This window comes from Apis cerana, linkage group LG8 (genome assembly GCF_029169275.1).
Source record: "Apis cerana isolate GH-2021 linkage group LG8, AcerK_1.0, whole genome shotgun sequence".
Classification (NCBI taxonomy): domain Eukaryota; kingdom Metazoa; phylum Arthropoda; class Insecta; order Hymenoptera; family Apidae; genus Apis; species Apis cerana.
In genome coordinates this window covers 3,660,619-3,686,945 of record NC_083859.1, presented here as the reverse complement: position 1 = coordinate 3,686,945, position 26,327 = coordinate 3,660,619, and the positions used below count along the sequence as shown (strand labels likewise).

The following is a 26,327-nucleotide window of genomic DNA, read 5'->3' as shown; positions in this document are numbered from 1 at the left end:
AAGATAGTAATAAAGGCCAACAGAGATTATAATACTGATTATAACACATCAATTCAGTAAATATGATATAGCCGTATCTAATATGATAAAAAAGGCAAAAACTTTCCATTCAGAAACTCAATATAACACACAAAATAATCATAAATGCTATCCAAACAAATCCTACAATTTAATCCCCCCAAATTGATAAAGCTGGGTCATAGGTGATCGTAACGTTTTTGAATTAGATCCGAATTAAGTAACTTGATAATTTAATTTTTATTTATAATCTGTATCTCGCGCGATAAATGCCATTGATGATCTTTTATGATGTAAAAGACGTAAAAAAAAAGAAAAGTAAAAACCGAGACGAATTGATCCACAAAGTGTCAATGGGATTATCTATAATCCGAGAACAATTCAATTAAATCAAATTTAAAAAATTTAAAAGCTATAAAATTGGAAGAAAAAAATCTATTTCTGATTGATGATTAAACGCTTAGAAAACTTTTGAACTAAAAAGATGCACATACACGAAAAAAGTAAATATGAAATTTAAGGTTATGTAATAACCTTATGGACAAATAACACTTACGTAATAAAAAAGGATTCAAGAATTATAAAAATGCGTACACAGCAGACATTATTGAAAAGTTAAATTATCCTCAAAAAAAAAAAAATTATCGCAAGAATAAAAACATTCGTACTGTAAAAGAAACCTAACCTCAAAACGATACGAGAGAAATAGAAAATAGAAAGCTGGAATTGCGACCACTTTCGATAGATAGACTCAATTTCAAGCGATTTGAAGGAAGATTTAATTCCTCACTTCCTTTTCCACGGATCCTTTCGTCCCACTTCCATCGAAATGGAAACCTGCTGACACCGAACGGACACCTGTCGTGCAGCCACTTTAAGGTAGGCCACGAAGAGGAAGGAACGCCTTTGATTGGTCAAGATGCAACGTATGTATATTACATATATCCTTACAACAGGTTGTCCCTGTAATAAAAAAAAAACTCACGATGCATTACGAGCGATATTTCGTTCCGGTGTAATTTTGTACATTCTTCCTTCCGCTTTGGAGTAATTAACGGCGGTATGGTTCATTTCAGCGCAGCGGGATCATTTGTTTGAAATTTTATAACGATAATATCCTTTATTCACTCGTTTGATAAACAACACGATTTTTCTTAATTAATTTTATATATTTATTGTCGTTGATAAAAACGAAGATATCCTTTCTTCTTTCGCCACTAAATAATAATTTCTTGTTGTTCCAATAGTTATTTCTAAGATTCAATTTACAGTTGATTATATCATATCTTTCTTAATCCGAATAATATGATCTTTTATATCTTGTCGTCATTATCTATCGTTTTCTAATTTTATATATTTTAATATACGAAGAGATATCTTTCTGTCTTATATTTCTATTTCTCTTATATTTCATAAAGATATAGTTCCTTTATACTTCTTCATCTTACTCTTTAAATAAAATTAAAAAAAAAAAAAAATGGAAAGCAGCACCTATATAACTTGTTCATTTCTCGATAATTCTTTCTAATTACAGCAACAGATGTTCGATCATGGAACGATGTATCGATCATGCAATGAAAACTTAATTTTAACAATAAGAAAAAACGAAATACATCTTATCCCTTTCTCTCGAAAAGGCCTTCTCTGTCGTTTCGATCGAATAACAAATTAAGAAACAGGCATAAATCATATTGGAGAGAGAGACAGGGAGGGAAGTTTGAAGAAGACAGATGTCTGACGACGAACGTGTTCATCCACTGCGTACTTTACGCTCGCGCATACATGGATTTACACCGATGGTATACGATTTGCATACGAATCTTTCTTGATATATGGAATACGATTAAAGTTTGCTTTTTTACTTTTTTAATTTCGAAATTATTTTGAAGAAATATTTTATTTCAGTACACCGATCGATCATCTTTCTAGGAAATTATCAATATATATAAAATATATATCATTTGAAAATTTTCATTTCTTTCGTTTTCAAAGCCAGATAAAAATATTATTCGCAAAAGAAAATTGCTAAAACGTTACATAACCTCGTTTATTTCAACTTGATATTTTCGAATGAAACGATATCAAAATACGATACCAAACCACTTTTAACGAGCTATATGGATTTGACCCAATACTACATTACCGACTGAGAACGCGTTGAGAAGAGAAATTAAAAAAGAAGGGAAAAAGCAAGGGAAAGAAAATATAAATTATCGAACCGATTAGATAAAAAAGGAGGAGAAATTGCGGGGAATTAAACACGGAATTAAGCGGAATGATTAAGTGTAACCGAACTATCGCGTGCCTGACCGTGGCTCTCAAGGCTCCTTTATCGGCACGAATAATCAGGAAAAGGCGAAACGTCTGACTGGTGAACATCCGCAAACGGCACCCAACTATGTCGAAGTTATGGCTAGTCGTGATCGAGAATTATGCGGGATATGGGCTAACGATCGACAGAAATTAGAAAGGAAATTACATCGAATAATTAATAGTCGAAGTAGTAATTTGCGGGAGAAAAATTGGCTCGTTATCCCTGCTTATTAATACGGGAAATACGACAAGATCTGCATGCGTAATAGACAGGTGGATTCGAACAAGAAACTTGGCTATTTTGGAATATCGTGGTTATCAGAAATTTTTATTTGATTCGATTTGGGAAAAAAATCTCTTTCTCTCTTCTTTTTTGTTCCATGAAATTTTTAATTTTAAGCATTCACTGTATTATTAAATTCAGGATTCTTATTTTTTTCCCTTCATATCTGGTAAATTTAATCAATCGATTGATATCAATTACACGAGCATAGAAGCAAGGGAAGGAAGAGAGAAGGATCATAAATCAAATCGAATGGGGGTCGACTTTAAGGCTTCAAGAAATTGAATCGCCTTGAAGGACTTCGATCGACAGGAGGCTAAATGAAAAAGAAGTCTGAAGGGTCTTCCTGATACGACAAAAGCTGAAAAGAAGGGGTCAAAGCTTCACAGCTGTTCATTCTCCCACTCTCAACATTTGCAACACCATTTGCACGCGTGAATCGAAATAATATTAAAAATATCAGATATATCAATATTGCAATTTATCGATTTAAAGTTGCCAAGTCCATATACAATACTTAAAGCAACCATCTTAACACGTATCTCCTTTCTCGCATACACACACTCTCTTCAAATAATTTCTATCTATCCTATCCTCAACTAACAAATAAATTCCCAATAAATCCCGAAATACTGAAAATCTTCCGACTAAGAAATAAAAAAATAAGGATCAGGGAGAAAACTCTTAATCACTACCAAGGAAAAAAGCACAATTTCCTCCGACAATTTTAATTTCACGACATCCGATCACCTCGGCTCGCACCTGATACATCCCGATCAACAGGTGACGCTTTCCACTACAATTACCCAAGCACCTGGCCCACATCCGCGAATATCCAGATCCTGTACGCCGTGTCTCTCATTCACAGCCTCCCAACAGCACGGGAGACGAACGTCCCCGGCTCTTCCTCATCCGCTGTGCTCAACCGAGAGAGGAGAGAAACGGGGGTTTCCTCTGACTCGAGGTCGAAAAGAAAGGGGTATATATATATCCTCGTCGTATTCAGAGAAGCAGCTGGCTTTGGGCGCAGAGCACGGGCCCGGTGCAACCCTCAAAGGGGCCCAGGATATACCCGCGGTGGCGCAGCAAGCACCTGGCCCTCACCTGCTCCCCTCCCTTTTTTCTCCCGTGCCTCTGCTCTGCCAGTGGTGAGGACAGCCGGCCGGAATTCATTCCTCTATGGGTATATTTTCGCATCGTCGAAACGCGAATCGTCGTCTGCGTACCCTCAAGGGTTTCTGCGACCTTCTCCGTTGCTCGTTCCCGGCTGTGCAGCACTTTGAACTTCCGGCGGGTCAACAGATCGTACCCTTTTTCCCCTCGATCCACCAATTTCAAGTCTCCTTTTCAAGAAGCACGAGCGAGAAACGATCTCGAGTTAAAACGAAGACAATTAACATTCAACGATATTTGTAGCACGAAACATTTTTCTCCAAACAATACATTACATTGCTACGAATTTTTCGCCAGATATATATAAAACAGCTCGCAAAATGGCCGACGAACGACACCCTCGACGGAGGGAGTGAACGGGAGAGGAGAAAACTTGGCGAACCAATTTCCATACGTCGTGCCGCAACCCCTTCCCTCCCCCGTTTCCGGCCTACCACTCAATTCCGTAATTTCACCCGGTTGCGTTGCTCGATCGATAAACTTTTTCGTGCCTGTTGCACGCGTGCCGGTGCATGTGCATTCCAGCGTGGTGTGCACTGCAGGTGCACACACCCACGGCTAACGCCTTTCTTGTTTATTTTCCAATGATTAGTCCGCAATCCTCCCTCTCTTTTTTCTTGTTTTGTTTCGTTTCAGCACGGGGAACAACCCCAATCCACGGGGGAGGGTGGAGAAATCGGGCTGGAAACAGCAATTACCCTTTCGAAACGAACGTTTCACGGGGCGATTATCCGGCCCCTCCCTTGCTTTCGACTTTTTGGTTATTACGTGTTGTTCCGTTTGTTTGGCCAGCTTGTTTTTGCCCGCGATTGTCGTTCGGGCGTGAAACCAGGTGTGGAAATAAAGGGTGGTTCTTTTGTTTTTTTCGTGGCAGTTGTCACGAGTTAATCGTTGTTTTGATTCGAGGGGTGGATTTATCTTGCGCATTTCGACACGTAGGGGTTATTGGTCATAAGAGATCCGTTTTATAACGTGTATATACCGATTCGTTATTTCTTGTAAAGTGTAAATTGATCGTAACATCATGTTTTATTAATTCCTTTATTTGCACGTATTCTTGTACCATTATATTTTTATTGATCCACCAACTTCACTTAGGATAAATGCTTTCTAGATTTTTGATTAATTTTAATACGAGATACCATAGTTATTAAGAGCCTCTATTAAGAGGAATTAAATATTCCATGGCACGACAGATATTTATTATGTACAATATGATAATGAGATATGGTGTACCAATTTTAGTTTAGAACGGTGGATCTAGGTTACTAATCTTCTAATGATCCTGAGACGTTTCTAGATTGGGAACGCGATCCTACAACATTCATCGTATAAGATAAACGCAACAGACATGGAATATGTTTTTACAATAATGAAATATCAACTGAGAATTGAGAATAACGATAGAAAAGGTATAGAAATGTATCGTACCATAAATATGCTTAGAAAAAATCATTAAAACGATATTATTGCCTTCCTTTCATCCTAGACGTTTGCACTTACTTTATTAAAAGTTTCTAAATTAACTCTTTCGTCCAGCATCAAATTTTCCAAACAAATGCTGTCTATCGTGTCAATCGTTAAAAGATAAAATTACGATAAAGTCCCATCATTGTCATTTCCTCGACGATAATCCTCACGAAAAAAACGATAAAATCGAATTAAAAGACGTGAAATTCGACCGAGATCATTTCCACATTCCAACGACACTCGAGTCGGTCGATCGTGGTTGAAAATTAAATAAGACTCCCCGGTATCAGTCGTTATCTATTTAGGCTTGCTCAGGCTATCGCTTGTTTGCCCGGGAAGCGCAGTTACGCTTTCGTGTTCTCGAAAAAAAGGAGGAATTCGCGGCCGCCAACCAGTGTTTCCTATTCTCCTGTGTATCCACTTTTGATCTGCAAGCAAAGTAGGATGAAAAGTGGCCGAAAACACGATTGGATCGGACCAGATTTCACTAACTTAACTAAGAGTTATCTGATCGAGTCGGTTTTGATGATCATTGCATCGCAATTAGAGATTTTCGTTAATGTAATTTTGTATATTTTGCATAAATTTGTATTTTGATTTTTTAAAGAAATCTCTCTTTTATGATCTTTCGTATATACAGAGTGTTGAAGAAGTGCCCTTGAAAAAAGTCGATACGCAAAAATGTGCGTTAAATGCTCATTTTTCAAGTTTCCAGCAAATTTAAACAGTGTCAATTCGATAGAAAGATCAATTTGTTCAAAGTAAAACGTAAAAAAAAAAAAGGGAGGGGAGAATGCAACATTAATTCTACACTTTATCTGGTGCCATTGTACTCAGGGCTATTTTCTGACAATGAGTAATATCTGAAACGAAATGATAAACGATACTGCCATTCTAAAAATGAAATGTCGGCGTTAATAGACATGCTGAAGAGCGTTAAGATATCTCAATATTAAGTATAATTATTCTAAAACCACCAATAACACTGAGACTACAAAATTGAAAAACGAAAAACTAGTAGAAATAATTTTTATCCTCCCGAATTATTCAAACGTGCAAACCCTTACATTTTCCCAATCTATTTCATTTATTCTCTCCATATATATATCAAATAAGCAAAAAAAAAAAAGATACAAAATTCTTAATAAATTATAAAAATCAACGATACGCGAATATCATTTCTCACCACACAAATATAACAAAGGAAGGACAAGAGAATTAAAAATCTTCTCTCTCTTGCGTGTCTTAAACGTAAAAATAGATTTTCCAGTGTTACTCATCGACCACCTTCGAGCAATAATAGAAGCTAATAAAACGTATTGATATAATGTGACCAAAAAGAAAAATGGAGGCACGTAATATCAACGTATATCTCTCACCTTAAACAAAATTTCTTCCCGACGATAATAAATTTTCGACAAAGCTCCGGGTAAATCGGGTTCCGGATCTCCCACGAGAATTTTTTTTTCTTTTTTCTTTTTTTTCGCGCAAAATTTGCCATCTCTCGAGATTGGAGACGCGTTCTGACATTTTAATCGAAGGTGACGGCGGATTCCAGCCGACTATTTTCGAACAGCCTCGAATCTGAACGCTGTTTCCACTGATCATGACAATATCTCTGATTCATTGGAATCGATCAAATTATACCGTCGATGAATTATATCTTCTCTCCTCGACTCAATGTGTGCATGTATATTTATTCAATTATGGAATTCGATTTCCTGATGCATAATGACGTTATCGTGAAATCTTCCCGATGATATTAATTAATAATATTAGATTAAATTAAATTGAAAAAGTGTTTTAACCGTATCGATGTTCAATCACATAGCAAAAGTTTACCTGCCTGGAAATTTATCGAAAAATATTACGTATAATTATAATTAATTGTATATCGATAAGACAAAAACTGTGATACGAAAATATCGGTTAATCCTTTTATTGGTTAAGTTATAAACGATCGATAAATAACACTTTCAGCCCCAAATATCGAATGAAAAATATAATTTGATTCTCTTCGCAATCGTGTCTCCACTTTCTCGAACGTTATTAACAAACGAATTACAAAACTTAAGTGTCTCTTGACATTGAGAATTTTTTAAAAGAAGCTCGTCTTTATCGCTTAAACAATTATAAGGCCAAAATCTTTTCGATAGCATCGATTTTTATCAGATAACATGCGACACGTTCTCATTCCTTTTTCTTTTTTCTTTCTTTCTTCTTTTTTTTTTTTTTTAATAAATTAGCAATCCGGGACCAGATTAGATAATAAATTAAAGAACCGTCTGGCGATTGTTTGCTAAATTTTTTTTATCTCGCGAAACTTTTTTTTACATTACTCATTGCAAATTTTTTCTTTCTTTTTGATATCTTTTCGTACTTCTCAATATCGCCTGATCTACATATTTTCTTCAATTTGTATTTGTTACATTCAATTGACTTTTTTTTTATTTTATTTTTTTTTAAACGAATCGGAGAATAATAAGATTTTTTCAATAATTAAATTCAATAAATAAATTGCATATCTCTAACTTTTAATTATTTTATAAAAAAAGATAAAAATAAAAATTGTAAATATAAATATATTATTCATTCTCTTTTAAAAATTTATATAATTCCATTATTAAAAAAAAAAATGAATTATATCGATGCAACGAATTCAGAAATCGAAAAACCAAGGACGAAAAATCGTGATAGAAAAGAAAAGATAGAAAAGAATAACCATCGGTGGATTTAAACCGACATAAACGTTAAATCCGAGAACACGGAATAAGCAAGAAAATTCCCCTGCGTCTGCTGTAATCCTTACATTCCACGAATATCAAACGATCTAAAAGACGTCGTAACGTTGCACGGCGAAAAACAAGCTGAACACGCGTAAAACGTCAGAATCGAATGATAATCAGGCGAGGCATGGTATCGGTGGGACAGGTTATCAGAAGGCTCGAGAGATTTAACGGTCCTCGAGGAGGAAACAAGGTGGAATAGAACAAGATACAGATAACAATGCGCCCCATTTTTTTTTCTTTTTTTTTTTTCACCAAAACGCGTACAATACGTAAAATTTCTCCTATGAAAGTTTCATGACGATTAGCATGTTAGCCGCCACGCGAGTCGATGGTGGTCTATGATACATATTTAAGGGAGAAAGGGAAATTTGGAAGTACCGTTTTGGAAGTGCATTTCGTGACAACAGCCGGTGCCGAATTATCTCTCGTCGATCGAGATTTTATTTTTCGATATTCCCGATTTTTGATTATTCTCCCCGATGATAATTAAATAGAAAACTCCTCCGACGAAATACTTTTTTGTTTTGTTCTCCTAACCGACTATATGTATATATAAAATAAAGGGAAGACTGTACGTTTGAAAACGCGAGAAAAGAAAGCCGAGGCAAGTTTATCTTTATTGGAGATCTTTCTTTCGTGGAGAGGAAAGGAGGAAAGTGAGAGAAAGATATCGGTCGCGTGACTTTGCACCGAAAAACTCTACTGGCATAGCTAGGCTACTGGTATACCTGGGTTTTGACTAGCGTCAAGAATAAGAAAAAAAGTGCAATTAACGATAAGCTTGGTGTTGCGTTTCGTTAACGAACTATGTTTCATCGACGACAGTGTTTACTAACAGGATTTTTCTTCTTTCTTCAACTTCTTTTAACCTCGTTAACCTTGAAAGAGTCGTAAAGTTGCCTATGTATGTATGTATGTATATATATATATATATATATATATATATAAAATGGCACGCTTTACTTTGGTACATCACGTTTAAAATTTTAAAAATAATTCGTTCGAGTCAAGCGTCTATTATTTAATTATTACAACTTAATAAAGCCCAAGCTTTAACAAAATTCAATCAACCACCACCATTGTCTCCTAAAGCATTCTATCCACCGTTCTTTTTCTACTTTCCACAAGAACGTGCAATATTTAAACTTCCTTCAGCAAACCAAGACAACACACGTCTCGTTTTTATCCCAGAGTACAGTTTCCTACACTCTACCCATCTCGTGCCAAGAAAGTGATAGAACTTTAAATATCCCAGACATCTCGAGTCAAATTTTTAAAGGAGAGTATCGATAATCGTTCGCCAAAATGAACGAATGGCGAGGACAGAGATAGAAGAAGGAACGAAAAATTCGAGAAATTCACTTACCCATAAGTCATCCATGGTGATGGAATTGTCTGTGTAGAAAACGAGAACCTCCGCGGTGAGCGGTGATGGCTCTCGCAATTTCGAGGCGAGAAGTAGGCAGGCAGTTCCTAGCAGCTGCAGCTGCGACTTCCTGATCGGGCAGATCGAGAGGAACCTGTCGACATAGTTCATCGACAGGGGGAAGACCTCGTCCTGGCACTTCTGCTCCTCGCATACCTGTCAACGATCATCGAACAGATTAAAATCTGTGCCTATCTGTGCGAAGGGGTTGTTGTCGACAATTTGTCCCCCTCTCAGGAGGAGGTGTTGAAAAGGGTGGCGCTTGGGAATCGGGGATGCGTCGATACCTGGTGTTGAATTAAGTGGAACGTGGGTAAGGTTCCTGGCCGAGGTTTTGAAAGGCTTTTGTGGGCGAGGGATGAGGGATCTTTGGAAGAGGGGGGTGTTTTAGCCGTTATTCGATTAATTAATGGAATGTATTAGATATTAGTACATTTTTGGATGGATGTGAATGATGTTAAATAATAAGTCTTTTTTTTTTTACGATAAAAAGAAATTTTGGATTGTATCTTTTTTAAATGTATCTGTAAACTTATTGACACGATTTTATAAATTGGCAAAAATATCGAAAAATAAATTTTCATGCATTTTGTTAACAATACTTTTTTAATTATTTTTCTTTGTAAAAAAATTGACTTGATGTAAATTTCCTAGTGAAAATTAAATAAAAATAAATACGATCGAAAAAAGGAAAAAAGAAACCATCAAATATTGGAAAATAAAAATCTCGAAATGTTTTCGAAACGCACGTTTGTAAATTAATCGAAACTCGATGATAATTGAACAAAATAACGACATAAAAATAAGCCGAGGACAAAAATCAGAGACCGGATTTCCTCTCCTTGTATTTTAACATCGTGGCTTTGGCTAATCGATCACCCTGGGGCACAGGTCGGGGACCTCGGGTTTTTGTTTTCAAAGTATTCTCGAGGAGAAGATACAATCGATACAGTCGATGCTGAAGAAGAGTGTAACGAGCTTTTGACGTGGAACGAAACTCCAGGTTCGACAGGTCGTAATAATTTTTCGTTAAACGACTATAATAATTCGATAGAAATAAACGAACGAATCCGATCTCGTGCAATTTAAATTGTAAAAATAATAAAAGAACGGAAATGTTCGGACAAAATAACAACCTCGAATTTTCAATCGTATTATATCGTCGAAAAAGTGGGAATACGATGATCTCGCCGATTCGTGAATTAAATAGCCGAGTGGAAAATTATTTTCTAAAAGGAAAAAGATATAAATAAATAAAGAGATCGGAGTAAGAATTTCTTTTCTTACAAAAAATTAAATTTGAAATTATTTTTCTTCGATATTAAAATTTACGTATTATACTCGAGGAATAATAAATCGACCAAAATTTTCCACGATGGGTTCACCGGTTGGGTGCAGCCGTACGAATGGTCGTTGTGATTTTCCAACAGCACCCTCTGCTCCACGATGCATGCACAATGGCCAATTAACACTAAAAAAATAATTATCCGTGACCCATCATCGATTAAACATCCATTTGAGAAAAAAATAAATAAATAAACAATAAGGGGAACAAGATACTTGGCGACTCTGGATTCAATTATGAAAATCAACCGCCTTTTTTTCTATCGAAGACTGTTGTTTAGATCGTTTTAATTGAATTTTCAATTATTAACGGAGCGAATGAGGCAAGTTAAAATGGACGATAGAATTAAATTAATGAAATTGAATGAAACGTTGGTATATTGTTATAACGTTTCAATTATCGTTCGCTTACAATTATACTTCAATACATGTATTAAAGTATCCATTCAACATTTGAATCATATTATTTCTTTTAACATTTTTAAATAATTTATAGCCCACCCTGGAAAATCCTTGAACGGGAATCCTTTTCCCTTCAATAGAAATGAATCGCATTATAATCCCTACTGTTCCCTATCTCGACTTAATGAGATAGAGTCTCGTTGAATCACATTGAAAGACCGAGTCTAAAATCGGCCATCGGCGTCGTTTTGAATGGAAACTGGAGGTTTATACAGGCCGAGTCTCAAGATACACCAACCAGGCGCGCAAATACAAATGACGTTTTAAAAACGAGTCGAAAAAATAAAAGTAAAGTAACATTTTTTCGAGAAAATCGAGCTTGAAAAACGCGTGTCGTGACAACGGGATCTTCTTTTGATTTAATTTTCTTGAAAAAGATTTTCTTCGACATAAAAATTTTATCCCATTCAATTTCATTCGAATCGAGTAGAATCGAGAAGGCTTCGTTTCGAAAAAAAAAAAAAAAGAAAAAGAAAAAATCGAATTGGAAAGTTTCAATCGCGCGAAACAAATACATTCGATCTCTCGATACATCCAATTTTTTCGAAAGTTCAATTTTCCAATTTTATTTTCGCTCGTAACGGATCACGAGCGGATCAAATTACGTCACTCATTTCGAAAAAACATCCTGTACTATAAAATCGTGCATTTGTTGCACATAGAGCTTTATTTGGTAATCGATTAGATCACCATTGGCGCTAAACTTTTATAATCTTTCCGTATGATTCATCGTCTTTTACATCTCATTCTATTCCTGTTTAGGTTCTAATATTACTGTTTGTATCAACATTGATAACATTCGTAAATGGTTTACACGAGGAACGAGAAAGCCGGCAAAACTTATGACCGGCGATCTAAACGCAAAATTTCTTTATTATTATCATCATTCTTTTCGAATTTTCAAAAAAAGAGAAACAACTAAATAAATAAATAGATAGATGGATAAATGAAGAAGAAAAAAATACACTTAGTTAGACTTAATTAGACAAGGAATAAGAGATCGAGTTTAAACTGGGAGGGAAAATCGCGTTTAGACTAAACTTCTTCGTCAATGATATACATTTCCAAACTGATTTATCTATCTGTCGGTTCGGTTATCGATGCTAATGCCCCAATTATTCGTAAGAAAAAGAAAAAAAAAATAATAAATACCACTCCTGTAAATTTTCATGAACGAAAACGATATCTCTTTCAAAGGCGCCGCATTGTTTCGAAGGTGGTCGTTTCCACGAACGTTGGCCAGGCCTAGGCGGCCAGTATCACGAATGGCAATTTACGGCACCGTTTTTGTACATTTTGAGGCGCAGCGTGCGTTGCACAGATGCGTTTTCAACAACTATGTGTTACCGTTACTCGATTTTTTCCATCTCCAAATAAACCGAATAAATATTTGGCTCGATCATCCAAATAAACGATTCGAATTGAATTCTTTTTAATCCTTTCTCTTCTCCGCTATTCCCTCATTTCTTTATTTTTATCGTGAGATCACAAGAATTTTTACGCATCGTCAAATATATCTTTTATCCTTATAAAATGTTGTTTTCCGTTTCTGACAAATAAAATTGTAAATATAGGAAAGATTTATCCGTGCCAAATAAAGTCGCAACAGAGGGAATGAATAAAAACAACATTTACCAATCAAATTTTTCCGAAAAGATAAATAAAAGGAGCGAGTCACTTTCGTAATTCACAAGTTGGAAACGAGTAATCCTCCAAGCTATTACACCGTGCATCTGTTCAAATATTAAAGAAAGTTGGCTCGAATTGGAGCTCGATATCTCTCGTTCGAATGAGGAACACGTTTCAAGCTCGAATTAAAAAGAAACAGGGGGGAGGAGAGAGGGGGGAGAAGGTTAAAACCGATAAAAACTCCATGGGCCAACAAACTCGTCTGTATATATCTGCCAGACGGTCATCCGTTACCCTTCATCATCCAGATAATTATTTTTGCGAATCGTTTGAAAATTTCCCCCCCCTCGAAACGAGAAAAAATTCTTATATTGGTCTCCCTTTTAATATTTTTTCTCTCACCCTCCCTGTCAAGAGCTGTGTACCACGTTTATTGATTATCCCTTTTATTTTTTTCCTTTTATTCATAGAGCGAATTTTGATATTTATTTAAATATGAGAAAAACGTAGAATTTCCTGTCTTTTAAATTTTGAAATATTATTATAATTTTTGTATGCACATTGATTCTTCGAATACTAGTATATTTCGCTTCAAAAGTTTTGAACAAATTGGACCAATAAGAATTCAAATTTTATTCTCCATTGTTAATACCTAGAATTTCTTGATTCCCTAAATTCCCTAGAAATCCTCGATATAATATTCGAAATGAGAGAATTTTTCAAAATGAAAAAAATTGTTTTTAGGATGTTTAAAATATCAAAAATATGTATGGAGGAATTAATAATTTTTTTGAAAATTTTTGATCAAATGGAAATAGTTCTAATTGAATAAATTTGCCATTCGTGGATTGGAAATAATCGTTCTTTCTCCCTAGAATTTCTAGAAGCGTCGCGATTCGATGACTGGATTCATTTTTAGATCTCAAAATCAATTTAACAATCAACAAAAAAACTCTAATTAACAGTGAAAATAAAATTCCAAGCAAAAAAATAAAAACAGCTCCAAAAATCGAACTTTTTATTTAGAAATTTATTAATATATTTCTCGTTTCTCTATTTAAAATTTAAAATTACCGCCAAGTATACATTAACCTTCATAACAAAATTTCACGATCGAACACTTTGTATTATATTTAGGTAATTGCATTTAATTATTGACCGATTTTCAAACATTTTGATGATTTCAAGGGCCAGATAGCGATTTCGACATTGATTATTTGCCACGATAAACTTTAATCCGTCCTTCAACGATGAAAGGAAAAAGATGAATATGTTTGACATATTATGAACTCTGAATTGATTCAGAGTTCGATTCAGAGTCTATTTATAATCGATAGATACATATTTGTTGCATTATTTCTGTTTATTTTTGAATTATCATATTTATATTTATATTTATTTTTTATTTCATGAAAGAAAAATGTAATGAAATATTAAAAATATTAAATTGCGTAATTATTGTACGTTTCTTAATATTTCTTAGAGAAATATTTTAACTGGATGAAGTTAAAAGTTGAAAAATCCTAATAAAAATAACGTAGCCAGTATGAGACTGTGCTCATGCTTCTTGTTTCATTTTAGAATTCCATAAATTCTTCTATAAATTTTAAACTTTATCCTATTTTTGTCTATCTTCATATTTCTATTATTTTACATATTTAAAATGTTATTTCTATCAATTTTTCCTCGAGCAAAGATTTTTGTTGACAAGAAAATATAACACCAGTTGTGACAATAATTTTCTTAGATATCCGTGCACTCGAAACAAATTTTAATTTAACGTTGGAATATTTTTAACTGATAGATAGATTCGACTATGATCTCAATATTTCGAGCTATACCGATGTTTTACCGATTTAACTAACGAATTGTCGACACAAAAAAATATTTTCGTCGAGAATATATATTGAAATTTTTAAATAAAATCGAACCTGGTTTCTACCTTCTCTTTTGATTTGTAATTTATATATTTGCAACATTTAACCTCGATATTAATAAACACTAATTCCATTAACGTATGGCACTTAAAAATTATTTCGATTAATATTAATATCGACAAAATGAAATCAATATATTTGAAAATAAATTAACAAACATGCAATTTCTAAATTGATAATTACTAACAATTAACGTTTTCACTCTAAAAGCAAGGTTTCTTCGTCTAAGAAACCCCATAATTCAAACAAGTATATCCTCATTAACATGTTAAGATTATAAAGAATTAAGAATATAAACAGAAACAAATTCGCACAAAAATTGAAAAAGAAAAGAATATGAATAAAATGTTTTAAAAAAATTTCCATACATTGTAACAAAGTTTTAAAAGTACCTTCAACAAATATACGTGAAAGTAAAATAAGAGTAAACGTTAAGAAAAAAAATAACTAAACGCTGCAAACTTTTTACTAAATAATCTAAAATCTCTAGAAAATCCCTAGCAATATAAAGTAACCAATATTATATACAAAAAATATCACATCTTCAACGAATGTACACGAAAATGATGTGATTTTTCATTGGGAAAAACAAAAGAAAATATAGCGAGAATGTAACCGAATGATCGAGTTGAATGAATTTGAACCGAAGTGAATCGTTCGCGAACGCCGCACTAATGCCAAAGAATTCAAAGCAATGGACTTCGACACGCGTGTATACACGACCCAGTCCGGTCACGTTCTCGTGATTCAAGGCCGAAACCTTTACAAACCTTCTGATCGTTGCAATTAATCACGCAAAAAAATCAATCGACAGCCAAACTAAAATCAGACCTTGAACCCGCGAATCGCGGGAAATCGGATTGATCGAAATGATCGTTCGAAGAATTCGAGAGGATATTTAACGTGATTGAAACTCTTGTTCTTGCAAAGAGAATTTAAATGGATAGGAATCTGTAAATGAAATGATATTAGTGCGAGTTCTAATATGTACATTTGTACGTACGTATGATGACTCATAAAAGTATTTAAATAGATATTAATTCTAAGAATGATTGTACGGAAGATTGTTTGTTTTTAATGTTACATATAATTTGCATATTTTATATGAATGAAACAAATATGTGTATATCGAGTGAGATATTGTAAATTGTTTCAATATTATGCGAATAATAGTGTTTTAAAAAGTTTGTATTTGAAAAATATTCACGTAAAAAATAAACTAGAAGGAATTTTATATATTTATTACGTGATATAATTTTACAATAGTATAAATATTATATTATTATTTTATATATTTGTGATAATAATAGGGTTTTTGAAAAAATTTAATAAATGTTGTTACAATATTTGTATAGCAACATAAGAATCTTTAATGATTCTACAATTAATACGTACTTGACATTTATAATTCTGATTATAAGTATAGTGTAAGTAGTTTGAGTGAGTGTTGCTACTATATGCGCACTTGTGAATTGATAAAAAGTGAAATCACAAGTTTTAATATTAGATTAGAACGCGAAAAGTACTTGACATAGTTAAAAAATTGGCTTCAGATAAAACCAGAAACGAATGATTTTGGACAACCTTGATTTTTAAATATAAACGCAATCCTTGAGCACGAAAATTAATTAATTCTTTTAGATATACGATTGAACATTCGGTATCCAAATTAATTGGGAGATATAACTGTTTCGATAAAAAAATTTTCGAAATCAAGAATTCTAGCCTTTTTTCAATTTGATTATTTTATAATATCATGAGAATGATATAATATTTTTTAAATCTTATTTATTAATTAAGTAAAATAAAATAAAATAAAATAAAATTAAATAAAATAAATTTTGTAATACATACGAACTACATTCTTAAATTGAATAATTAATTTCTAATATAATAAAATATTTGGAATATTAAAATGAATTTGTCATAAAAAATTAATATACTAAAAAATAATATACGTATTGCACAAGAAATTAAGATTTATATACTGGTAGATTAGATAAATCCCTGATGTATTCTTATCTCAACATTTATAAATATTATAAAATGAATTATACAACTTTGATTTTAAATATCTCAACTCAATTTTGTGAAAAACATAATCATAATGAAAGGTTAATTGCAAATGGAATGCGTTGATTTTTAACGCATAACGATTTCTAACTTTATTACGTCATTAGAAAGCGTGGACCATGCGAATTCCTAACTTTCGACAAATCAATTTCTTGATAGATTTAGAAAAATTTTTAGAAGTTCAATTCAATTTCATACAAGAAATAAAATTTTATCCTATCCAAGGAAGAAATTGCAATTGTAGTATCAAAATTAAGATTAGAAAAAAAATATAAAAATACATATTAAAAATTTGAAAAATTGCAAATTATTAAAAATATTTATTCAATTTCTCTGTAATATAATAAAGATTCTATTTTATACTTACATTATTAGAAGTTTGTGTAAAAATACGTGTTTTTTATAGTTTTACAAAACTTAACCTTTTTTACAATACAGATTATCAAAAATAATCAATGACTGACATCATAACTAAACATGAATATTACAACCAACTACTTACTTCACATGAAACATTCTAATCTTATCAAACGTTAATTCTTAGAAAACCAACTCTCAAAGTACTTATATATACAAAATTTCTGCACATTTAAAATTTTCACACAGCAACGTTAAAACGACAAACTGCCACTGGAACAGCATCAGCGCCCTCTTGCGCAATTGAACTAATATTACTATCGAAATTTAACGAATCGAAATTTAACAAATCGATACTCTCTACGATAAATTCTTTTGCATAATATTAATAAATTTTCTAAAATAAACAAAATTATATAAATCAAAACAATTTAAAAATAATAATTAAACGATTTAATTACGTGATGATTTTGATGTAAAGTTCGAAAATTCTAAAAAAAAATTTATAACCTAAAATCTGTCACTTGTCGATTAATTATTATTATTAATTGATACATTATAATTATAATGCAACAAGATATAAAAAATGTAACAATGTTTCGCTTTTAAACGATAAAGATGTAAAGACGATCGAAAGAAAAAAGGAGGGAAAAAAAACGAACAATCATCATCGATCGTCAATCGTTAAGTTAATTTTATACAACTTAAATTCGAACCAAATGATCAATCGAGATGCCAAAAAAGAAACGATTACCGTTACAAACGTTAGTCATGAGCTGAAGAAAAAAAGAAGAAAGATACTTTGTCGCTGGATGGAACAAAGGATCGCACGAGGAATACGGATATTTCTGTTCGAAGCACGTTCGGAAACCAGACATTTAAATGTATCCAAGGGTCCGGAAGACTACATTGTCAGCGGGTCGGTGTCACGTTGGAAGGAAAATGAATCGTGGAATCGTGCAATTCGATCCGGAAGCGGAGAATTCATTACTATAGCTGTCGAAGGAAGTCTGCGACGAAGGCGATTACACGACAAGAATCTTTCGTTCTTCTGATATCGTTTTATTTTATCGAAAATTTTGTCATTTCATTTATATATTATTAATCTAAAATTTTATTTTATTTAATTGTCATTATAAGAACGTATCTGTTCTAGTAAAATTTTTGATTTCTTTGATGTATCAAAGTATGACGATTATTTAAGCACCTACGCACAAACAAATACGTGAAAGTGCTTGACCTGTTGTGTTTAACGACACTTTTTCAGACTTGTAGTATTTCATGAAGAAAGAAAGCAAAGAGAAAGGAAAAATTAGTTCTTTGAAAAAAAAAAAGCAATAATCTCACGATTTGTTCGATATAACATTTTAAATTAATTTAAAGATAAAATCTATAAATATTTATTACATATAGATTTTAATACATGACATTAATATCATACTTTCTATTCTGATTGGATATATATTCTGTTCAGATTTTGTAGCATTTATTTTGATTAGATAAAATTTAATTTCTATTAACATACGATTAAAATGACATCTATTAATAACTATTAGTTCCTACAATTATCTTTTTAATAAGCAAAGAAAATTTCATTTATGTAAAATTAATTGCGAATGTCGATTTGCCCATCAGTACTATCGCTACACATTTGGCAATGCACGGTGACGTAATACTGATTCCACTAACATGATTTGCCTCCTCCGTCTATGACGGTGAAAATACGGCAAGCATGCCGCCAACCAAAACCGTTGCGTACCTACGCAACAAGCGTGTTTTTTAAATTTTAAAGGGACCTCCGACGCGTGTTCGACGTCACCGGACGTTTCTCTCTCACGCTCTACGACCGAAAATAAGTTAACGTTCTGTTGTGCGACTTTCCACGCGCTACCTAAATTGAATTATATTCGCGGTAAGTATATATACCGAAACAAATTCTCGCTTGTAATACCCGAAATTCGATGAATTTTGCATTATGTGACCTCTTCCAAATGAAAAACTTTGATTACTCTGAAGAACGTAATATTCTAAATGACAGACAAAATGTATTCTTATATTGTCTTTACAATGACACTTGTTAAATATTCGCAGATGAAAGTTCAAACTGAAATTGTCCGAATATTGCTGTTCAATGTGATACAATGTTATATCGATTTATCGATATTATTGATAAATAATTACATAAAAAGTTTAAACGTAAGAGAGATTATTGCGAATGCTTACATAATGTGAATATTTATTTTTAAATCGTCATAAAAAATGACAACGATTATATATATATGATTATTTCTCAAATATTTCAGTGGATAACGATTTAAAAATTAATATTATCAAAAACTTATGTCTATATACTTGTCAATTTGATTTGAAATCAATTTCATTAAAACTAAGTGAAATTATCACAGTAGAACATATATATATATCAGTATCGATCAACGTAACCCTTACAACTCTCGAAAAAGTCGAAGGAACTATGCACGCGAGACTCAACTTTTTCACGATTTATTCCTTGTAATTGAACGAAATAATCTTTTTAATTTTATCGCAACATTTGAAAAACGATATAAGGAATTTTTATATTATAGTGCAAGATGCGATAAAGTATGATAAATGAGTAAATTTTGGGAAATTCAAGGGCGACACGTGGACCGGAAACAGTTGCTCACCTCTAACATCCACTCCGCGACAATCTTGCGCATGAGCGGCGAGATGTCCCTCTGCACGCACTCGAAGTAAGAACTGCTGGGCGCGTATCTTTCCTCGGTTTTCAGTAGATTTTGCAGCACACGGTCATCACCAAGAAGGGCTGGATCAGCGTAGGCTCTGCACTCAGTCTCAGTAGTCTCGCAGCAAAGCAGATCCATGATCCCGTGGCGTTTCTAACCTCTCGAACACGCACACGCACAACAGAGAAACGGCGGCGGCGGCACAGCCTCTCCTCCTCCTTTTTCTCCGGTGACTGTTCGCGATCGAAGATATCCCGGTGTGTCAAGCTTTTCGACGACGCACAGAGATTCTCGGGGATCGGACTTTTTTTCTCTCCTCCTTCGTTTTTTCCGTCCCTTCTCACCGCCGTCGTCGTCGCCGTCGCCGTCGTCGCGGTGTCACTTTATTCACGTGCCACGTTGCCAAACCGTTTTTCGCCGGCGCGACCAGACAGAGCATGCACGAATCGATCGTAAAGATACGGTAGTTCACACGAATTCGCACGAGAAGACGCTTGCCAGGACACTCAACACTTCACAAAATATAACATATATATACACATGTCATACGCGTGTATACATACACGTACAGGACCTTGGTTTCGGGCAATGACTTCGAATATATCACTCACCTAGAGGCTATGTACGCGAAAACAATATATACAACACAACGTCGAAATTCGACGACGTGAAAAAAAGCCGGGTTTTATTATCCCTTGCACAACACACTCTCCTTTCGTCTCTGATATTCTCTCGTCTGGCGTAGTTACCGAATTGTATAGCTCTTTTTCTTGTATTGAGCTCTCCTATTTTCTTTATGTACATATATATCCTCGTATCGTCGAAGCTGCCTCTCGATCAAGAAAAGAGAAAAAATAAAACGAATAGCTCGAACACACACTAATAGCGAATGAATAAAAAAGATTGTTCGAAGGGACGTAGGACGTAGGTTGTAGGATTATAAATAAGCGTAATTCGGCCTTGTTGGTTGTGTTTCGTCGATTAGAGTTACTTGTGAATAGTTCGTTGCACCTAGGTTTACGTTGTTGTGGATAGGTGCACGAAGAAACTGTTCCCCTTTTGAAACAACTTGGCTTCGGGTGATTTAAATGTCCTGCGACGCAAGCTTAGTCTTATTCACTTCCTCACGATCCGACACTGGCGACTTACCAGGTCAGAATGTCGCTTGTCGTCGTACCGTGGTTCGGTCTCCTCCGGTTCGTTCTATCCGAAGGGGTGGTAGGTGCGTCCCCACTATCTCGGCGCCAAACGATCACGTGATCATGGATCGATCCCTACCACCAAAGCGCCAGCGTGTCACGTGAAACGTAACTGTTCCCCCACTATTGGCTGACATGACTGGGGCGCCAGTGCCGGATTCGCATCGTGTAACAAGAACCTAGCGCAACTGCCACCTACAGGGTCGCCACCTTCGGCGTCTCGTGTTATTTCAGGGACGACTATGAGATCTACGGAACCAAGGTGGTAGTGTTTTAACCTGCTGTCGAAGTCCACAAGAGCTGAAAAGGTTTTGAATGTAAATGATTTATTTAACCCTTTTAGAGTTGTATAATATTCACGATTTCCGTTAGAATTTGTGAACAAGTTAAAATTTTTATTGTGAGATTTAAATTTTTGAATTGTTGAGGATAAAGCGTATATCTTTGTTTTAAATGAAATATAATTTATTTTTTTCTTTTCTGATTATAATTTTTTTTGTGATTTTTTGTAGATAAAAGTTCTAAAATTCGCGATCTTTATAAACTATAATTTTTTGCAGGAGAAAAATATTTTAATTCTAAAAAAATTAGTAATTGATATAAACTAGCCATTATATTATATACATGAATCTTATATTTTCCTTTCTATCAATACCATGTAGGCGTTATGTAAGAAACGTTTTCTAACGAATAATATGAGTCACTAAGGAAATCAATAAAACATAATCTGTTGAAAATTTAAAGATCACATATGTTTATCAACTTTAATTATTATCTAAGTGTTCATTTTTAACTTTATTTTATTAAATTTTGATTGAATTTTAATAAATAGTCGTAAATGTTATTATAAAAATAAAATGTTTTTGAAATATATCTTTAATTTAATTATAATAAAATTTTATGTTATTAAATATTAACGATTTTTTATTATATATAATTATAAAATTTTCGAAATCAAATGATTGTCTATGTGTCGTAACCAGGTTACGTTGCTACAGAACATGGAGTAGGGTTCCATGTGATCACAATCCGATATTGACTCGAGAGTATTCGGATAAGTCCGGATTCATTCGTTTTCATTCGTTCATATACAACGTTGAAATTCTTTGCATTATTCTTTGTTATCGAAATTTCAGGTCTTTTTATATATTTTTCTATTTTTCATCTATATTCTTTTTAGTGTTGAAGTTAATCATTCACTTTATCGACCACATGAAAATTGGTAAAATTATTAATAAAAAACATTGATGAATCTGCTATAACAAAGAGAATAACGAACAATTTTCTTCAGGTATTTGTTATACACGTGACAATAAACGAGAAATTCCATTCTTTTGTTGAGAATAGACTGAAGCAGTGAATTATAAATACATCATTGTTAAAACATCGTGAAATAAAAGATGGAAAAGTATACAATAGGTTAGAAACCATGGAATTGCAAAGGATTAAGAAATATGAAAGTCATCTTGAAGTTTTTAAATAGCATTTCATATTTTCTTTGTAGTGAGATAATAACTTCAATTCTTCAGTAAATTAGAACATACATGTTCAAATAAAATAGAAACTATATCAAATAAAATAGATCATTTGACTTCCATAATCATGGCATAATCAGGTATGAAAACATAAATTATTGAAATTATAACAAATTTTTAAAGCACTTTAAATTATCTATTCTTGTAACTTTTGATAAATTTGATTAAAGAAATAATTTTCCTGTAAAAAAAAAGTAATAAAATACATTTTATTATAGTATATCTAGCATTATTAGCATCTAATATCATTTATTTATTCTTCACAATCAATTTTATTACAAATTATTTTTTTTTTCATAAAATATGAAAACAAAATTAAAATTTTAACAAACTCTTCTATCTGCGTTCTTTCTGATCCGACACGTCATTAGAAACCCGATAAAAATTCGTTCACCGATCTCGTCGTGCAGGAGCACTGTTCGCAAATCGTTGCTACGTTACTATCGTTGCTACAGAACATAGAATCGCATTATCGCCAACGACTCGAGAACGTGCATGCAGACCCATGGGTTCTTCTCTCCTCTCTTCGTGTCCGGCGATCGAACGAAGCCTAACCGGCTTCTTTCGTTGGTTTCTCTGGTCGTGTCGAGAAATTTCTGAAGCGTATATAGGGAAAGTAAGGGCCACTTCCGCCGGATAATTTGAACGGGAGAAAGAAACGGTCCGTGTAGGAGTGGGAATGTCCTTCGTACACGAAACTCGCGGGTTCTCGATTCGTCTGCGCGTACTACGCGTTTACTACGGTGTCGTACGCGCGTGCAACTTTACGCGACCGGATGTTGCACCGCGTACCAGACGACGTCGTAACGACTGAACAATAAGTGCTTCGCTGGAGTACTACGAGTAAATCGAAACGATCACGATTCGTCTTGTATTAGATGCCCGGCGAAAACCGGATGACCGGATGTTTCGTTACTCGGTTGATCGTTGATTCGACGATTGGTCGGATGGTTAGATGCAAATAATACAGATACAATTATATTTGTAGATTTAATATGAAACTATATTATTTTTAATCTAATTAATTATTAATGATATAAATAGTGTGAGTTTTTGTTTTTAAAATATTTAATTTTCAGGAAATAAGAAAATTGACATATGAGAAAAGAGAAAAATGAGTAGTCATTAAATAAAAATTATATAATAAAAGGAAATGAGAAATGAATAAGTATTTATTTATTATTATTTGGTACGTAATGTAATTATTATTATTAATAATGAAAATATTAATTATAATTACGATGGTAAGTTAGAAATTGTGCTAATATTAGAAGCAATATATTTATTATATAGTAATCATTTTTATGGTCATGGTCATGGTCATGATGACAGTGACAAGCTATAGTGACAGTGATGAAATCACGATCGTATTATATTACTCATGGCTGTGTCAGAATAAACTTGTAATCAAATTGCGAGTATAAGTTATGAGCAATTTGCGCTTTTTTATTAGTTGTTGTTAATATTTTATTATTAGAATTTTATTATCAGAATGATTTAAAAACTATTTTTATATTAAACAAATGTGTATATATCTAATTAATTTATTATATTTGAAGTTTTCTGTTACGATAATTATATTAAATACAAAATTGCTTATATTAATTAATTAAAAGCATTAACTATTTATTCCTTTACTTTTAGTCCTAGATCGTATCAATGGTATTTAAAATTCAAATTAGATACTTGTGTTCATTAATTTTTCGCCGTGTTCTTCATTATTGTTCACTTATTAATTAAAGTTTAATGTTATTTCTAGTATGCATATATTTATTAATCTCAGTTTCACAAGACACGAAGTGTATCCTGTATGCTTTGAAGAATGGAATTTTAACAATGAATGGAATATTATCATTATCTTCTTTTTGATAAAACCAACGCATATTTCGTTTAATATGAGATATTAAGTTTATATATTTAAATATTAAATATTTTATTTATATTGGATTTAACAATTACTGTTTCTATCTAATGTACTATGTATTTATTGCTATTAAATGTTAACAATTATAATAAATAATTAAATATTAACAATTTTTATTATATAATAAGCTTACATCGATAAAATAAATTATAAAATAGATAATTATGATAGCTAATACAAACGAACCGTTAGAATTAATGTTTATGTGAACAAAACAATTTAATAAACAATAATAGGTTCTTTAATTACACATGTACATAACTATGAATCATAGCGGCGGCGCCTTAGGTCTAATATTAGACTAATTGCAGACAATTTTTATTATCAAGGCAAAATAATAATAATAATAGTATAATTCATATTTTTAACAATCAATAAATAATCTTTTCATATATTAAGATTTTTATTATAAATTTCTAAAACGCTAATATTCTATCATTCATAATTTTCTAATTAATTCTGTCAAAAATCCTTTTAAAATCTAATATATCTTTTATAAGTATAGTTATGTTAATAATGTAAATTTTTACATCCGCTCCCCCTGAAGGGTTAATTCTTGTTCTAAACTCTTTTGTCTCGGTCGGTATTATTGGAATCGAAAATAACGACCGTGTCCCACAAACCAATTGTCAATCTGTGATTACCATAATTTAATCGAAAGAATCAATTTACCAAATCTTATAAACTTTCCTTGGGGAATTGTGCATACTCATCAAGTCCTTTATTAGACAAAGTACGACAAAGTGGCCATCGTACTTACACAACACATGGTCGGTATGTCGGGCGAAGATTTATGCCAGTGAAAAGCCAGGCGAATATCCTCGCCTCCAGCCGGTTTAAATGGCTTCGAGGCGGCTCTATACGCACTCTCGCTGCGCTAGTATTTAATTTCACTAGAGCATGAATGTTCCGGTCGGTGCTTACCCATCTTTTACGATACGCCTCGCAACGTCTTCCCCTTCGAACCTGGCCTCGAAACTCATGCCAGTTAACCGCGCCATGGATTCTATGTGCGTCAAGAAAATGAATTTAGGTGCAATCGGATCTTCGATGCTTGCGAAATCTTACGATCACGTGGGAAACAGTCATGGTTCCTTTTCGAACTTTGCTGGAGCTTCTTTCGATAGTTTATTTTTTAAAGTTTTAGTTTTTTCTTGGAAATATTTTTTTGAGGATTAGTAAACGGATTTGTCATTTTTTATTGTTGAGTGACGCTTATAATTTATTCGAGAGATGTTCTCTTTTGATTTGGTGTTTTCTTTACATAGATATGTTTGAGAGGTTAGGTATGAGACAATATGGTAGAATCAAAACAGTATATATTTGAAATATATTTGAGAACTTTTGTGATTAATAATCAAGATTGTGTGCATAATTAAATATTGATATTGATATTTTTAGTGAAATTATACAAATCATCAAGATATACGAAGAAAGTATCACATAACAGTAACAAGTTTGATAAAAGTTAAATTTTAGAAATGAATTTTATAATTTACAAATTCATGCAACAGGAATTTATAATCTACAACTTGAGGTTTGTAAATTTTCATTTATCAATAATATTATCCTTAAACACAAATGGAATTGAAATATATTTTTTCCTAATTTTAATTATTTTATTTCTTTTCGTATTATTTTGCACTTTATTTTGTTTCAAAGAAACTTC

The 26,327-nt window shown here is 32.9% G+C and overlaps 2 protein-coding genes and 1 long non-coding RNA gene across 10 annotated transcripts in view; 1 reads left to right on the top strand and 2 right to left on the bottom strand.

Moving 5' to 3' along the window:
* Positions 1-21,200, bottom strand: part of LOC107995343 (G1/S-specific cyclin-D2) — a 50,602-nt gene extending 29,402 nt beyond the window's left edge. For 6 of the 7 annotated variants that reach the window (XR_009830801.1, XR_009830802.1, XR_009830798.1 and 3 more), the window contains exons 1-2: positions 19,941-21,200; positions 9,413-9,628 (exon numbers count right to left, since the gene is read on the bottom strand). Coding sequence is in view for 2 of the 7 variants with exons in the window: in XM_062078130.1 (XP_061934114.1) it covers positions 9,413-9,628; positions 19,941-20,138 (414 nt within the window). In the remaining 5 variants the exon portion in view is untranslated. The remainder of the gene's footprint in view (positions 1-9,412; positions 9,629-19,940) is intronic. The other variant, XM_017052795.3, reaches the window with a different exon arrangement.
* A 328-nt stretch (positions 21,201-21,528) lies between these two features.
* Positions 21,529-22,815, top strand: LOC107995276 (uncharacterized). Of its 2 annotated transcripts, XR_001765511.3 has the most exons (3): positions 22,089-22,421; positions 22,491-22,618; positions 22,704-22,815. It is a non-coding gene; the product is annotated as an uncharacterized LOC107995276 (long non-coding RNA). The 2 variants fall into 2 exon arrangements; XR_001765510.3 differs by having other exon boundaries at positions 21,529-22,421; positions 22,491-22,815.
* A 2,273-nt stretch (positions 22,816-25,088) lies between these two features.
* Positions 25,089-25,747, bottom strand: LOC114577188 (uncharacterized). Its single transcript, XM_028665468.2, has 3 exons — positions 25,727-25,747; positions 25,419-25,684; positions 25,089-25,292 (listed from the first exon to the last, which is right to left on the bottom strand). Exons 1-3 carry the CDS (start codon positions 25,745-25,747, stop codon positions 25,220-25,222), a joined length of 360 nt encoding a protein of 119 aa, XP_028521269.2. The 3' UTR covers positions 25,089-25,219.
* Positions 25,748-26,327: the final 580 nt, after the last annotated feature.